The 17715-nt window shown below is 35.7% G+C and overlaps 1 protein-coding gene and 1 pseudogene across 1 annotated transcript in view; one reads left to right on the forward strand and one right to left on the reverse strand.

The window, feature by feature from the left end:
• The first annotated feature begins 831 nt into the window (after positions 1–831).
• MDFIC2 (MyoD family inhibitor domain containing 2) overlaps positions 832–17715 on the forward strand; it is a 104431-nt gene continuing 87547 nt past the window's right edge. The window contains exons 1-2 of the mRNA XM_023510719.1: positions 832–906; positions 1491–1578. Of these exons, the coding sequence (XP_023366487.1) occupies positions 1491–1578 (88 nt within the window). The 5' untranslated portion in view covers positions 832–906. The remainder of the gene's footprint in view (positions 907–1490; positions 1579–17715) is intronic.
• Positions 17218–17378, reverse strand: LOC111723755 (annotated as a pseudogene).

The following is a 17715-nucleotide window of genomic DNA, read 5'->3' on the forward strand; positions in this document are numbered from 1 at the left end:
ATTTAAAAAATAATGATACTAGGAGCAAAGTACAAGGAGAAATGAAGTTGGGAAAGAAGGTGAAAGGGACACAAAGCCGTGAAATAATGAACAGCTGTCTAGTTAAGAACACTGCGGGGGGGTAAACTACTTTCGGACAAAAAATAAATATTATTTTTCATGATGAAAAAAATGACAATTTTTAGGAATGGTAATCTGTTTGTCAGCATGCATACACAAGGGTTATGGGGTTTTTTTTGTTTGTTTCTAACCTTCCAGTGAAAGTAGTATCATCCTTAACTAAGAATCTAATAATAAATCTTCTTTGGATTGTTATTCTGAACCCTCTTTGGAATATCTGTGGATGATCAAAAGAACTTGAAATGCTTCTTTGTTGCTTAGAAAATCTTAGGGGGGAAATTTGCTTTTCAAAATACCAGCTGCAGGGTGAACTTCCAGAAAATGTAGCTTTAAATGTTTCCCTTTCTTTCTTTGAACCCAAATAATCTGTGTATATTTTCACTACTTTTTGACATATACCTTTAATATTAACCATAAGGTGATGAATGGTGGGGAAGGAAGGAAGGGGAGGAAAGAAACTTTGTCCATGTGAAAAGAGTTCTTTTTTTTTCCCCCTCGATTTTGCAGAGTGTCATTTTAAATGAGTGCTAGCCTGGAGAAGGTTTTTATTGTTTTGAACCACAGGCTTTATATTACCTTAAAAAAAAAAAAAAAAAAAACTCTCAGCCGCAAGTTGGATGCTTCTGGCAGCAATACAAATGTAGCACCACCCAGGGAGGGAGTGTATTTGTTTCTTCGCTCACTTCTGTCATAGTTGAGGAATGCTGGACATCCCAAGATAAGGGAAGCCGCAACACGCTGCTCCCCAGCCCCACACCTCGGGCCTCCTCCTCCTGGAATACACAGGTGAGTACATTGCGGTGCTGCTGCTTCAAGCAGAACATCCTCTCCTTCATTGTGAGCAAGCCGGTGAAAGTCAAGTGCACTGCACTGAAGATGCAGAATGGGTCTCCTCCCGCCTTCCCGGAGCTCACCTTGGCCTGGCTTAGGTCATCAGGTTCTCACTCTACCCAATAAATTCCTGCAAAGGTCCTTTTGTGTTTTCTTGTTATTCATATCTTTGCAGATCACTTTGCAGCCTGTTTTTTCTATAGGCTATAAAAAAACAGGAAAACAGCCACTGATTGTTTGTTTGTTTGTTAGAAACCCATGGCTTTTTGTGAATCTATTGTTCTTTCACATTCAGAAGTTGTAACATAGCCATCTTTATTGTTGAACAATGAAATGTCATATGAAGTTTAGTTTTCAATTCAATATTTTAAAATAACACAAATGGATAAAATAGACGACTTAGCACAGGGCAGTGAACTGAGAAACGCTGGAAGTGAAATTTTCCCATAATGTGGCAGTAGTCTCTAAATATAAAACTCAATGTTATAAATTTGGGTTCTTAATGAATTTTTTATATCACAAATTCTGCTTCCACTTAGATGTCAGAAACTGAGCTGGAAAAGATAAAAGTAAGAACAGCTGAGCATTTTGAAAATGATAAAAATAACATTTCTTGGTTGAAGGAAGGTAAGTTTTCTTGCTCTTGATTTTCTATTGGTGTGAAAAATTTGTTTTTGTTTGTAAGCAAGGAATAGCAGGGGGGATGAGGGAAATGCCCGGGCACTTCAAATGGTCTTGGTATTGCTGATCTGCATTAGTACTTAAGATTTGCCTTCCTTTTTTTTTCTTTTTTCTTTTTGTTAACACAGTTGGCCTAAGTGGTCGTTTGAGGATCTTTAATATTAGAATGCTTCTTATAGCCCTCATGTTTCAGGAAACATAGATTACTTTGTTGGTAAGACTTAACATGCATTTTCAATTTATATACGTATCATCTCTGAGATTCTCGTAGTGCTGTAGTTTTTTTTCCTTTATAGCCAAGAAGACTAAATAATTTGAGGACAAGTATTTTTAAATAATAATCACAGAAAGGGATGCATGCTGTAGGAAAATACGTCTACAAATAGAATCACCATTCACTGCAATTAGAGAAGCCACCTTCCCAGGGGAGAATGCTGTCAGCCAGGGGCACCGCATGCTTAAGAGGGTTACTTGAAATACACACTCAAATCAATATGTTCTCCTATGATGAGTACAAATTTGTGCACTTTCGAAATTACCTCTAAAACCATGATTATTTACTAGAAGGCTTGGTTTTATAATCTTTTGATTTTATGAACACCTTTATTGTCTCCTAAAGGAAACTGATTTGACATTTTTTCTAAATGAGTATGCTGTGCCTTTCGCCCCATTTTATGCATCTGTTAAATTGTAAAGGGACAACTCTTAAGTAGTTGAAATTTTTAAAAATTGTTTTACGAGGTCATGGGAAACGGTAATAAACATGTCGAGTACGTTATACAACACCAAAATAATAATAATTACACTAACCACATCTACAATGTGTATTGACATTTATTGATGATTATGCTTAGTCATCATGACAACTCTGTGAAGCACTTAACTAGCCCCAATTTACCCATAAGAAAACAGAGCCTTAAAGAAGTTTAAGTAACTTGCCTGCAATTACAAAATTAAGAAGTGCTGGAGCTGGGATTCAATTCCAGGTTATATGAGTCTACAGAAAGTGAACAGAACCACCACCTCATCATGTTCCAAAAAAATGTTTAAGTTACTTGTCAGAACATGATCTGTGCTCAAAAATGTTTTCCTACAGTGTTTAAATCAACACCTCCAACTTCATTGTACCTCATGCTCACACCCACTCTCTTCCTAAACCCCATCCTATCCCCACTTTCATTTTTTAAATGTTTACTTTTCTAAAAAAAAATCATTCCTTTTGCCCAATGGCCCAGACACCACATTTAATAGTGGGGGATAAAAGTTAATACAGACATGAAGTGTTCTCAGAATCATTTCCTTTAAAAAGCCACAGGGCTACAAACTTCTTTTTATTAAAACATCTTTTATATAGAATTCTTTAGAATCAAAGTAGAGGGAAAAAATTTCACTTACATAAAGTTCCCCCTGTGTTTTCTTACAAATCCCAAATCCATGAAGACAGAAATGTTCTTTATTACACTTATAAAGATTATATTATTTATTTTTACTTTAATTGCTGCATGCTATAGATGTCATATAGAAATTGATGGAATAATCAATTGTTTCCTGATGAGTTTTCTTTTTAAAAAAATCATGTCCGTTAAGTACAACTTGGGCATTGAATTCTTGTAATCTATAAAATCTAATTTCCCAGGTGACCTGTTTTATCTCATTTGGACACTTCATTTGAGCTACACTCAAATTATGTTTACTATATTTCATAAAAGGAAATTGAGCCAGATGCTAGATGACAACATCTTAATTGGGAATTATCAGGATGAGTTAGTTTTCAAACATAAATGTCTTTTGTTTTAAATGTTAAGAAAAAGTATATTGGTCGGTTTATTAAAAAAAAAAAAAAAAGATAAACTGGCTTAGGGGAAAGATCATGGCATTGGAAGTCAGGCAGGGATGGTTTATAAATCTCAGTTCAGCTACCTACTAGCTATGTGCAGTTAACTACACTTCCCTAAGCCGCAGTTTCATTAGCTGGGGACCAGAATACCAGCTTTATGTGGAGACTAAAATACCTGCTTTGTGAGACTATGAAAATGAGATTTCATTATTTCTGTTTCTTTTCCTCTTAAAATCAGGCTTCCCAATAGTAATGTTTTCTGAGAGTTTGGCTCATACTTTGAACAATCTGGAACAGCACTGTATATTTTTATAGCATTTTCAATACATTCCATCATTTGGTATCTACAACCACCAAATGTACAGTAGTCTTGTCCCCATTTTATAGATTAAAGGACTGAGGCTTAGAGACACTTTGGATCTTGTTGAAATTTACAGACCTGGTTAGCAGCAATTTGCATCTCAAAACCAGGTCCCCCAGTCCAAATTCTGTTCTTTTTATCAAATCCCTTTTTTAGTATATGACCTGCCCAACAGTTGTCAATCAGAATTTTAAATTTATCAACCTCCCCCTTCCTCTATCCTTGCTTTAAAAAAATTAAAATAAATGCTTTAACTTGTTCTAAAAATCCCCCCTATGAATAACAAAAGTGGTGGTTGCATCTCACATCTCAGTGTCTGTGTTGCCCCCTTTGGTGTGTCGTCTGAACACTCCTCATTGTTAACATAGGAACAGTCATGGCAACACCTTATTGCAGTTGGGGTAAGCATTTCACTCGAGTGATCTACACAAAGCACTGAGGGCAGCATGTGACCTCAGAGTGAGCTTTCAACCAATAGTAGTTGCCATCAGCATCACAATCACCATTCTAAGAACTGCTACTCTTCCTAGCTTCTCAGCCCCAAACATTTATCGACTTTGTCCAGTTCAATGTTTATTAATTGTGGCATGACTAGAGACAAGTTATGAGCATGACAGAGAAATATATATATATATATATGTATATATATATATTTTAAAAAGGACGCATACTCTTGTGCTCAAGGCACTTATTCTTCAATTAACTCATTCAATTTTTTTTGCTTTTTCCCGAAAGGCACCAAGGCTCTTATTTGCCCTCCACATTTATTCAGTTAGATTAGAGGGCTGTCAAAGTGATGGTAGAAGGCACTGGAGGACCTGAAACTGTGTTCATTCCGAAGTAAATTGAACCTTGTTCACCCCCTTCAAACCATTAGGCAATCTTCTGCCATTACTGGTCATGTTGTCTTTAAATTCTAGACGTCCTGAGTTTTAGATTCATCAGATTCCAAGTCCCAACTTAAGGGATATAGGAGACCATAGGTGGAGCCAAGGAATAAATGCTTAAAAATAAGAGGTGATTCTGAACTAAGATGTCTAAGGACCATAGTTGGGGAAATCCTGTCTTAGGAGAATCAGGAAAACAAGGTATGATTTTGAGATAAGCACCAGGTGAGATGAAATGCCTTGTGCAACTGCAGACTAAGGTGGGCTGGGAAGTCCAGTCCTGATGGCAGTCACAGTCTGAGCAGGTAAGGAGGAGGTAGTGCTGGGAGCTGGTATCACAGGCGGGAAGATGCCGAATTTGGTGGTAGGGAAATGGGCATATTGGCTGGTTGTTTGTGCATGAATAACACGAAACGGCAGGAGGGAAAGGATTGCGTGCTGACTACACATTCAGTAGATGGACTCTGGTTCTGTGTGTCACTTCAGGTCTGAGGGCAGCTTTGGGTGCAGAAATCTGTAAATCTGTAACAGGTGTGCAGAGTCAGGCAAGGCAGGGGGAGGCCAGGTTAAGGGAGGAGGGATGGTGATGATTAAGATAGCAATACATTCAGAGGCCCTGAAGGGAGAAAAACATGACCTGAATGAAAGTCATATCAAAGAGAGGAAGCAAATAGGCCCAAATGTGAAAAACTTTATGGAGGAAAAATTGATATAATATAGAAATTGGGAGAAAAAATTGCAGGTGGAATAGGATGGCATGTAATACCCCATTAAGCCAAGGAGTATTCTGGGTAAGCATTTCAGTGCTTGTAGCTTACACCATTTGATACGGAAGAGAAACAGCAAGATGAAGGGATGGAAGCCCTTAAATTGTTGTCATTTGCAGTTTAAAATCACAGCATCGCCAGCGATCGAAATGCACACAATTTCTTACAGTGTCTCCTGATTTTTCAGGAAATCTGAATTTCTGTATGAAATCTTCTGATTGGTAAAGGTTAGGTAATGATAATAATAATAACAACAACAATGACATGTCATTTGGGACAAAGGAAACCGGGTTCTATGGTCTATTTCGGCACATAGGCTGTTAGTTCGTAACTTGTGTTCTAGGAATGTGCATTTCCAAACAAAAGGCAATGCAATTTCCTGAAAATTGGTTTCTCAGAAACATTGCTGCATCAGTCTATCTCTGTCTATCTAACTATCTATCTATCTCTATCTCTCTACACACATCTACATATCTATATATCTGAGCAGAGTCAAGCAAAGCCAATGTGTATATACGTGAGTCACTCTTTATATAAAAGTCAAGACACTCATCATTTAACCTAAAAAATATGAAGTTAAGAATATTGAAATGAAACTCTTGTCCTTTAGGAGACCAGCTACCTGTAATTGTTTTAGTGGACTATTCTCCTCATGGTTATAACAAATAGTGCATAGCAAAAATCACCCCTAGTTATGAGTGTACCCTCAATGCACCAGAGGAGTAGTTTTGTAGTCTTACCAGGTGTTGGTGCTGTCCGATAACTTCAAGTTCAGTGGTACCACAGTGGGAAAATTCATGCTTACAGGGAAAAAAAAAAAATTGACCAAAAAATAAGAATGAAGGAAATAAAAAAGATTTTCACCTTCTATCAATGCTAAGAAAGGAGTATAGAAGATGAGAATTCTATAGTTACTTTGACCTAAGTATAGCATCTTTCTATAAACAGTCACATGGTGATCACAGTCTTTAGGAGTTTAAAAATCATTACTTAGGTTCATTACAGAGGACACTCACCTAAACTTACTACTGAAGTAGAGGAGTTGGGTTACCAATGACTTGGCACATTGAATTCCCTGGTTATCATTTAATCAAGATTAATAAATATTAGAGACTCATAATCCAAGATACTAGGAAAGAGTCTAGAGCTTCAAAAACCCAGGTTCCAAAATTTCTCTTTTCAATATAATGCAAAACCTGAAGTGCAAAACGCAAAAATCCTTTCTCATTCCTGAACTTCCAAGTTTGTTTTCAAATGAGATGGATTGAGAATCTTTCTCACATTCATTGACATTCACAAATTCCCTGGATTTCCTTTTAATTCTAAGTGAAGTCAACTTTACTTCATTTGCTCAAAAAAATAATTTCAGATTGTGAATATTAAAACAATTCCAAAGTACGCATTTTATTCAATTCAGCAACCACTTGGTGTGGCTCCTCTTGAACTTACAGACAACATTCAAGGCAAAGAAACAAAGATGCCCCCAAGGAAAGTGTCACAGCTCCTGCCCTCAAGGAACTCCTGTATACACGTGCTTAATTATAATGACTGAACATTAATCCATGCTAATTCGCTCACAGACAATTCTCATTTCTAAAAGGGCTATTTTTGTGTGTGTGTCTAGCTTAAAATTAACCCACACTAATGCCCATTTTAAATTGTTAATTTCCACAAATAGCTTATCTTGAGATTCTTTTTATAAGCAAACACAGAAAATGGAATCATTAGCTCTTATTTCTGAGTTTTCATTGACCTGAGAAAGTGTGTTACAAAATAACTAAAACAGGAGTGAAGAAAAGGTAATACCCAAATAGGGTGCTGTTTTGTTTTGCTTTAAAGATAGCCAGTAGGAAAAGTTAGATGTGAAAATGTGCCCTGGCAAGTCATATAAATAAGTAAAACAAGGACATGGAGAAGATAATTTCACAAGGGTAATTGTTCTGAAGTTTGGAAACAAGATGATGTGACAGAGCTTGGCGTGAGAACTATTATTTAGAATCAGCAGTTGAGGAAGTTCTCTCTAAGGGAAAGTCATTTGAGCTTGAGATTTAAATAACAAGAAAGAGCCAACCGTGCAAAAATCTGGGAAGAGCATTTGTTCCATCAGGGAGAAGAGGCTGTACAAAGAGAGCAGGTCTCAGGATGACTGGACAGGAAGGAGGACAAAAGGGGAGGGGGGGGAGGAAAAGGGACGTGTTTCAATTGGGGGAATAATGTAGGTCCTTGCTGGCCAATCAAAAGATTGAATATTCTTTTTCCTAATTGGAATTAGAAGCCACTAGCCATGCTAACCAGGGAATTATCAGCACTCCTTTAGGAGGAAAAGTGAAATAAACTAGAAGACAGTGGCAGCTCCCAAACAAAAGGTGATGATGGGGACAGGATGCAACTGTGAAGGTGGGTGGAGCAGAGGTAATTGGATTAGAAACAACAAAACTGTCTGGTGCCTTGGTATGGGGTGATAGAAAGAAAGGGGGACACTGCAAAGTTGTAATATTGAATGGAGGAGTGTGAGAGAAACCAGTTAGAAAAGGGAGAATCAGGAGATCTGGGTGGGGCTGGTTACATGTGAAATGCCTCCAAAATCGCCCCTTGAAAATTATCCATTAGACAATAGGATATAGGAGATTGGTTGATCTACTTGAAGGAATATAGACAAGGGAAGTCTTCCTGAGATTTTACTTAGACCTGAAGCATTAGAAGGCAGCTGATGAAGGGGCGAGTAACGGAAAGGAAATAAAATTTCTGGTAGAAGGAATGGCAAGTACAAAGGTACGGGGCAGGAAAGGAGGTGACATGCTCCAAGAAGTGAAAGAAAACAAGAGTGGCTGGAGCCTCTTACCCAACAGAAGGCTACATGAGTGAGAGGAGTCTGGCTGGGAACAGGCCCTGGGACTCTTTATAAACCCTGGTTGACATTTTGAATTTCAGTAGACACTTTGCTTTGGGAATACCTACTGAAGTTATGTTTTATGCTATGGTAGTAAAATGTATGTGTATCCCACTATATTTTATACTCCAAAGAATGTAAGGTGAAGAACTATCAAAGAATGGCACACATTACTTACAAAATGTAGCAACATCAAAAGGGGAGCTTTATCTGTTTTTGAGTAGAAAATAACAGACACTGATTCAAGCTTAATTAATGAAAAGGGAAATTATTGGAAGTCTTGGTGGAAGCTCACAGGAAAGGAAAGAAGGAAAACCGGGGTCCAGGAGAGGCAGGAAGTAATCCAGCTCAGGAGAGCCTGACAGCAGGACTTACTAATGCAAGGGCTTTCCAGAAAGTATTGAGTCGTGCATATCTCTAGTTTTGTATTATATGTCTAGACACTGTCTGGACAGCCCACTATGCTCAGGTAACACATCTGCAATAAATTAGGCTCATATAATCTTTCTGTTCTTGAATTTCCCCCCTCAAGACTCCAAGTCCACAGGAAGAAAACTCCATAGCTTTGGCTGTGAATCTACTTCCTGAATAAACAAGGCAGGGGACCTTGACCAATAGTGCCACAAGGTTACATACAATGACAGTTTCTAGTACCAGAATAAAGGGAGAATGGATGCTGTGTGGCCCCAGCATAATGTCTAACAGCCAGTACCTGTGATCCACACTTTTCTCCACAAGATATAAGAATCTGATACGTAATGCTGATAAAACACTGAACATTCAGGAAGGGCAGTACTTATTTGAAATGTACTGGCCTTCTACTGCAGTTCAAATGTCAGAATAATTTGATTCTCTGATAACCTTAATTTATGTTTAGAAAGATCAGTAAAAGATGAGATCGTCTGGTGTTCTCATAGGTCGACAAATTAAATTCCAGTGGCACATCCTAACGCTGATGTTTAAAATTTCTCTCCAACTAAGCCTATAAAGTAGTAAGTGCATTTCATATAAAATGATGATGTTGATTCCAATGGAATGGAGGGCTGAGAAGATGCCATGTCAGCCTTGAGACCATGACCACACGAATTAATCAGCACAAAGTTGCTATAAGTTGTTAAATTGCAGATTTAAAGACTCTCGCTCAATGATGATAGAGCAGTTCATCAAATCCAGAATGATCTTAGCTCACCATTATTAACTGCAATTTTATGAACTAGGAGTGAAGCAATCTGTAGAGACCAGGAACCAATCCCTCCTGCCTCAACAGGAATAAGAAAATTGTAGATAACTAGAAATTTCAAGAGATTTACACCTTGCAAGGGAGATTTTCAGTAGAATCATTCATTTTCCTAGACGTCACAACAGCTGTTGATGTGATACACTTAATCAACATTATTATAAAGAGCAATCTTCTACTGAGAGGGAAAACGTCTTTTATGTTCTATGCTTCAGGAATAAGGACATTCCATTTCTTGTAAATTCTACAAAGAGATACTTTACTTTTATATGATTATGGCCCATTTCTTTCAGCATAGGAACAGCATTTAGAGGGAATATACTCTCTAATAAAATGCACCTACACTAGATGTTCACCAGACCATTAGGATAAAAAAAAAAAAAAGAAAGAAAGAAAGAAAGAAAAAGAAGGGATTGTGAGTAGAGCAAATGAAGACATCACTCTACAGGCATAAATCACTTCATCCATTTTAGCCATTATTTAAGCCTGTCGAGAAGTAAATGTGCAGCAAAGATGAAAAGCAAGGGCAATGACAGTCCTTCTGCCAGTGTATAACTTCAAGAAAAAGCAGAGAGGACAACTCACAGAGGCGTAGTATTAAATAAGACATCAGGCGATTCTTCACCGTGAGCGAAATTTCCACTCCAACGTGGATCGCTCCACTGTAGAAGGTAAGAAAGGTGCTTCCCAGTGTCTGATCTCAAACCACAGAGAACGGGAGAGGAATCTCTGCATTCTAGCTCCTCTTCCACTTACCAAATTTAATTTCTTTTCTATTTAGAAATGTCAGCATCACAGATAAGGAAATCGTATTTCTTCTAACATTAGTAAAGGACATATGTTAATACTGAAACATATTCAATATGAATTTCATAAAAATATAAGATGTATATATTAAAAGATCTCCTGGAGAATAAAGAACATATATAAAATCTGTATTTGGACCAAATTCATAAAAAAGGATTTCACTGTTCACATGTGTCTTAAAACTAATTTATTAAACCCATTGGTAGAAATCCAGATCAATAAGAAAAACCACTCCTCCTTTAAAGAAGCATTTGTTTTACATAATAATATAAAATTAAGTAAACCAAATCAACAAATGTTTTCATTTCTTATAAGGCACAGACTTCCACAAGTAATATATACTAATTCCCATGCTCAGGGAACTTGATAATTCAGTTGGGGAAATAAAATATCAACAACATGTCCTGTTTAAAACCATAGGGTTCAGAAAAGCACAAGCTCTTCAGCTGTACTTGCAATACTGTAGAATATGCAAAAACAATTTGGATGGAAGTTTTCAGTATCAAAGCTCACACCCCCCAAACCCTATGAATACCTCCAATCCCTTAGATGCAGATTTATCTTAAAATTAAAACAGAAGGTTTTTGTTTGTTTTGTTTTTAATGGACTTAGCAGGTTTGTGTTAAAACAACTATATACCAAGGGGTTATTTGAAACAGGGTTAATTTAAAACAATTCGGTTAGATTTCTTAACGTATGTCTCTTAGAAGAAAAGACCTTTTGAATAAATATTCTTTATTGCTCAGGCTTTTTCTTTGAAGGGAAAAAGGAAAACAGCTGATATCCTCTTTTAAAATGAGGAAAAACTACACCATAAACAGACAGAGATACTTAATACACAGTTCACGTTTCCAAGGGAATTTCCTAAGTGAATCATTTATTTAGTAATGAAAGGAGGAGAAAATTACCTTGAGGATTTTTTTGACTTTTAAAACAACAACAACATAACATGGACACATAGTCCGAGGCATGAATACTTTGGAGTGTTCACATTCAGTATATCATTAAACCTCTAAACTATGTAGGTCAACACCCACTAATTAAAAACCAAAAAAAGTTTCTGATATGAGAGAAATCTAGCTCTGTGGAATTAGTCATTATAAGATAAGTTCTACATAAACAAACCACAAGAACTTAAGAGCTTAACCTGTTTACTTAAACAAGCTAGGGAAAGTTGAAATGGATAGAGGTTGTATGGTGCTTACTCTAGGCCACAAAAAGACTGGCTATCTTGGTGGAAATTAAGAGTTTAGATATTTGAGCTACTAGAAGGCTGTAATTAGAAAATGCAAATAGAAAAAAATTACTCTAAATCCCCACACCTGTATATAGCCACTGTGCGTGTTTTCTGTTCGATATTTGAACTTATATATGTATACAGGCACATAAATTTGTAGTTTTAATAAAATTTGATTATGCAATGTATTTATCACAGAACTTGATGACTCACAAACGACCACAAATACCTTTCCAAGGCAAAAAGTATAGACGTAAAGCATCATTTCAATGGCTATTCACGTGGTGTTCTGTGAAGGAACAAAATATATGTAACCAGTTACCCATTTGTAGATATTCAGGTTGTTCTATGTCTTTTGCTTTTAAATCTCAAAGAAATACATTAATAATACAATGTGTTCCAGAATTTTCTTATTCACTGACTAACCAAAACAACCTGTAAGGCCCTCACACCTAACCTTTGGTTTTTGTGCATCAGTTTAGAATCTACTCACATCAGTATTTCACCGTAGTTGCATAAACACCATATGCAGAAGGTCTTACCATACTTTTCTACAAATTAGGAAGTAGAGGTCAGGGATATTTAACTAATTTGGTCCAGAGTCACAGAGTACTAAACAAAAGGATTCCAAATCTCAAACCGGGTATTCTGATTCTAAATCCAGCGATTTCTCCATCACAGACTCTGCTTTGAAATATACTTGAAGATAGATAACCAATAGCCTCATTTGCACTCATTTGGACAAGTAAAATTAAAGAAGACTGGAAAATTGGGGGAAAGCTGATACACCTTTAAACCTGTGACTCATTTAGTTGTATCCTGTAACCACATATCTCTAGCACAGTCATGGCAATTTGAATGGGAAAGAAGACTTAGTTATAAAATTAAGCCAAGATTCTGAAGCCAACTTATCTATAGATTGCAGTGATTAAATAGTTGAGAGTAAATTACAACTTTGTAATATTGCTGCATTCATATTTGAGAGATAAAAGTTGGAGCTCAGCTCTCATAATATCCAGTCACTTAAGACACAAATGAATTATAAGAATGAATCATTTTAATATCTCCTCACAACGCTGGCTAAAGAAACAAAAACATGGCTACTGAGGGGAGGGAAGTGGAAATCTTATTTTGTTTGCTTATCTTTGTGAAACAAGCACTTGAAAATAAAACATATCATATCAAAGTGAGGGGAAAAAATAACTCCAGTGGCAGCATCACCTACGATCAGATTAAGAAATAGCAATATATTTTTGCATGGCTAATAAACAGATCAAAACCCTGAACACCTTAGGATATTTGGATGCCAGATCTAACTTTAATTTTCAAGTATGCCTATCTGGTCAAATTATCTCTCCAGTAATAAAATTATATTACATACAGCCACGTTTTCTCATATTTAGCAAGTAACACCCTTCCATCAATTTAGACAAGATCCTCCTGGTTTTCCTCGTTATATTTAGAATTTTCAAAAATTTGTCCCCTTAAATCGTTAAATAGCAGAAAGTAGCCAAGAATAAAATATACCACTGGGTAAAAGCTTTAAATCAGAAACAAACATAACATTTTTCAGGTAGCCGTCATGAATCCATTGGCGTTGATCATACTTTTCAATCACAAATTCAATTCAATTATATTTTGGGCATGAGAAGCCAATGAGTTTATGATAAAAAAAATTTTTAGTGAAAGCTTTTTTTTTTTTTGGTTAATCAAATACTAATTTACAAATTGCCTGATTTCTTAACACATAATCCACAAAAGGAAAAAAACAGTAACAAAATGAATTAAAGAGAAAATATTTTGAACTCCTCATTTTATGAAAGGAAACTAAATCAAATATTTTTCCACCCTTGAAGAAAGAATTTGATGCAGTTTAAAAAATCCTGATTGCACAAATGTACAAATTGCTCCACAGGGCACCCAGACATATGCCATAATAAGCATCTATGTTTGTGTTTAACCAATTGAAACTATTGAGATTACATGAATATGTCATTAGTAATAAAAAAAAAAACTAAATAAACAATTTGAGAGAAGTGCAGAAGTAGTCAAATTACAGCCTTTTATTGGCTGAAATATATAAACTCTTAATTTCCATTAAGATGTCGAGTCTTTTTTGTGATCTCGGGTAAGCATTGTACAACCTCGATACAGCCCACCTTTCCCTAGCTTATTAATTTAACTGGTAAGCTCTTGGATTCTTCTGCTTTGTTTATGTAGGAACTTGCTTTATAATAACTAGTTACCCAGAGCTAGGCAAAATAATTTGTACACTTATTTAAGTTGTCTAATATTAAATTTGACAAGCGAAGTATTTTGCTTAAATATAAATTTGCTTTGTTTTCTTTTTAAAAGTAAGCAAGTTTCAGAGAGAAATAGATTTCTATCTTGCTCTTGTGCAGGCTGGTCTCAAACTTCTAAACTCAGATGATCCTCCTGTCTTGGCCTCTCACAGTGCTAGGATTACAGGCATGAGCCCCCATGCCTCGTCTTTTGAGTTACTTTATTTGTGAAAGTATATTAAGCAACATCAAGGTGTTAGAGATGATGGGTTCTAGAAACTGGTGCTCAGTGTTTCTTGAACTTTGGTTACCTCCAACTAATCCATCATATTTCCTGGTAGGCTCTGGAAGCAACAGTTAATAGTAAGAAAGCATTATGTTTAGACTTTGTTTTGGTCTGTTACTCAGACCAAAAAACAATAAGCTGATTTGGAGAGTGAACAAAATACAGGATTTAAATGAAGTCTCGTGTTTCAAACTACAACTTATTTGGGAGCTGATCAGAAAAGGAAATCTATGGTTAGTAATGGGGTAGAACTGTGCCTTGTTACAAAGTGAGGACAATGGCTGTCCTCTTTTCCACCAGTAAAATTCTGCTTCTTTGAATAAAATATGAGTTATAAAAAAAAATCAGAATTCTGTTGATATCTCTAACAAGTTGATGCATACATTAGACCCAGTCATAGATGCCATAAAATAAGCAGTAAGGTTTACAAGTGGGGGTTGGTTCTATTTTGACCCATGGTTTTAGCTTTGTTGTTTCCATGAAGATTAAGGAATATAATAAGAAAGGAGGAGATAAAGTAGGGAGCACATTTTTATCAAACCATATTTGGTTTTGCAAACATAAAGTTCTACATGGATACCAAAAATGCAACATCTTTGCCTTACACGTTCAACATGAATCAGATGTCAACATACAACACGCTAAAATCCTTCCATTATAGTACCATTGGGAATGACACAGTTAGAAAGGCTGAGTCTTTGGGACTCGCAGACTATTACCGTATTTGATATCTGGATCTGCTAACTTATTAGATATTGATCATGGTAAAATCACTTAACATTATTGAAACTCAGTTTCAAATCTATAATTCAAAAATAATAATGGCTACTGCAGAAGGCACTGTTGGATTGCCTTCCTAATACCCTTATTTTTCTTAAGGACTCCTGATTTTGTTCAGGAATCTACCCAAGTTGGTGCAGTCATGCATTTTCAGGGAGGCTGGCCTCATCACTCATCTCATCAAGTGGGACAAATTCAGATTGTTCTAACCCAATTACAGTGATCCCATTGCCCTTGCCAGTGATCCTTTCAGGCAACAATTTAGGAAATAATTCTGGATAAAGAAACACGAAGGCCCATCTGCTAAGGGATTCAAGTAAAGGGTTTTACTTTGTTTTATCTTGTTGAAAGGGGAGGTTGGTTGCTTGGTTGTTTTATTTTGCTTTGTCTGGGGATGGAGGGGGTGGCTCCTAAGATAGTTCACAAGAAAAAATAGTCTCCTCTTTTGGGTACTGTCAAGTTGCTGTACGATGCTTGAAGTTGAGAAACCATCTTATCATAAGACCAGCAGCACTGAGCAAAAAGCCACATATCTAACCTAAAATGACCCAGAAAAAGTAAAGATAAAAAACCTGGGCTCTTAAAAGTGTTGTTGAGCCATTGATTTAATCAATCCTCAAGCTGCCCTACCTCTAAAATTGATATGTGAGTAATAAATTGCCTTATGTTTTAAGTTACTTTGAGTTGGAATTTTCTGTTATTTACAGCTGAAAGCATCCTAAATGACCCAGCTACCTTGCAGAAAGAGCAATAATGAATGACGAGCACTTAGTACCTAATAATAACTACTATTATTACCAGACCTTTCTTCTTATAGTTTTTTTTTTTTTTTTTTTTTTTTTTTTTTTTTGGTCTTTCTCTCCCTTTTCCTGACTTTCTGAACCAGCAGGGAACGTGTGATTTCTTAGTCCTTTCTATATTTCCCTACATACCTACAGCAGTGTCTAGCGACAGTAAGTGCTTATAAATATTTGTTAAATTGAAATTGAATTGAATCTAAATATCCTCAGATGTTATACTGCAAGGTCTATTGATGAGCTATGGTGGACAAGTTTCATTTGCAAAAATAGAGATATTTTATAAAGAATAATATTAGCAACATCAATGTAATTTTCATTCTAAACACTATGTTTTTCATTATAAAGAAAAATTAATTTCTAGACACTTATTTTTAAATACTCGAGCAGTATTATTTTGAACTGACATTTCTATAGTACTGAGAAAAAGAAAGTAAAATGATAAAACTTAAAACATGGCAATATCTTTTTAAAACCAAGTTGTGTCCTTAATAAACATTGTCAAATATTAAAAATTCATTCGACTGTTACCCAAGGTACATCCCAGATCCTCTGTTCGTATTCCTGAGTGATAGCTTCGACTTGTATTTATAGGCTCCCTCTTGCATCCGATAACTTTGCTCTTTTTCTTTTTTTCTAGTTCCACGAGTATCTTTAGGCCTCAATGTACAACACAAAAATAAAATAATAAAATAGAGAGGTACAGAAATTTTACCGATTAATAAATATAACCGGGCTCAGAAAAAGGTCCTTTTTTTCCTGACAATAAAAAGATGCTCATTATATTTTCCCTTAAGACTACCTGAATGAATATTAATGTAATTTTAAAAATCCTGTTACTTCTAATGTAATAGAAGGTTGTGCTAGAAAGAGGAAATGGGAAGCGAAGGAACGGCCCCACAGTAAAATCTCATCAGTGGCAAAACTAACCTAACCCCACCTCGGATCACTGAGTTAAAGTTCAGTTGTTTTGTTTTTCACAACTTCAAACTAAAATGCAAAATGTCTTCTAGTCAGAAATATAGGCAACCTTACCTAATACTGGCAACCTATAATAGTAGGATCAGCAACATCTGTGATTTTGTCACCAATAAAAACAAAAGGTATTTTGTATTAATTTTGTATTAGTTGCTGTTGACATTACAAAACACCATTTAGTTTCATCCCAAATTCAGTTCTATGACTTCCAGGTTGTATTGTTTAATGTATTTATTGATGAAGGGGCACATGTTACTACGTGACAATTTAAAAGATACCAGATAACCGTATGTAATTGTTTTTCTTTATAGTACTACATATGGTATTTAAGAGCATTATTTCTGAAAGGTGTTGGTAGGCTTCACCAAACTTACACAGGCACCTAAACTAATGGAATGCAAATGAACTTCATGCTCCTAGAAATCTAAAAATCCAGGAGTGTGGTTAACACTGATTTTCTTTCCTTGCTATCAAAGTTCTGCAAAGGCACCAGCTAGGAAAGCCTTTACTTCCTTCAAAAACTTAAAATCTTGAATTTGTCAGTAAGTAGTTGTATGTGTATTTCTACACTTGATCTTAGCCAAAAGACCGAGAAGCGATGTCGTTGCATATATATTTCTCTTGTTTAATAACAACATACATATTACTAAAAATTTATCTTGTTAGATCAGTTTGAATCTTAAATATTCTAAGCCTATAACTGAGATTTTACAGGATTTTTATCAATGTGAGTTTACCTTCAAAGACAAACATTTGAATAAAGTTGCTGTTTTTATTACAATTTTATTGTGTAATCATGAAAAGAAAATAATTATTTTCTCTCTATATACATGTTATGTACAAAGGTAGAATTTTATATATGTGTACATCATGAAAGAAGAAAACATTTGGAAATGAATCATTTTTTTGTCAAATTATTAGGAAGTTTAAAGGGCTT

Source organism: Otolemur garnettii, unplaced genomic scaffold (assembly GCF_000181295.1).
Source record: "Otolemur garnettii isolate 467f Iridium unplaced genomic scaffold, OtoGar3 scaffold00015, whole genome shotgun sequence".
Lineage (NCBI taxonomy): Eukaryota > Metazoa > Chordata > Mammalia > Primates > Galagidae > Otolemur > Otolemur garnettii.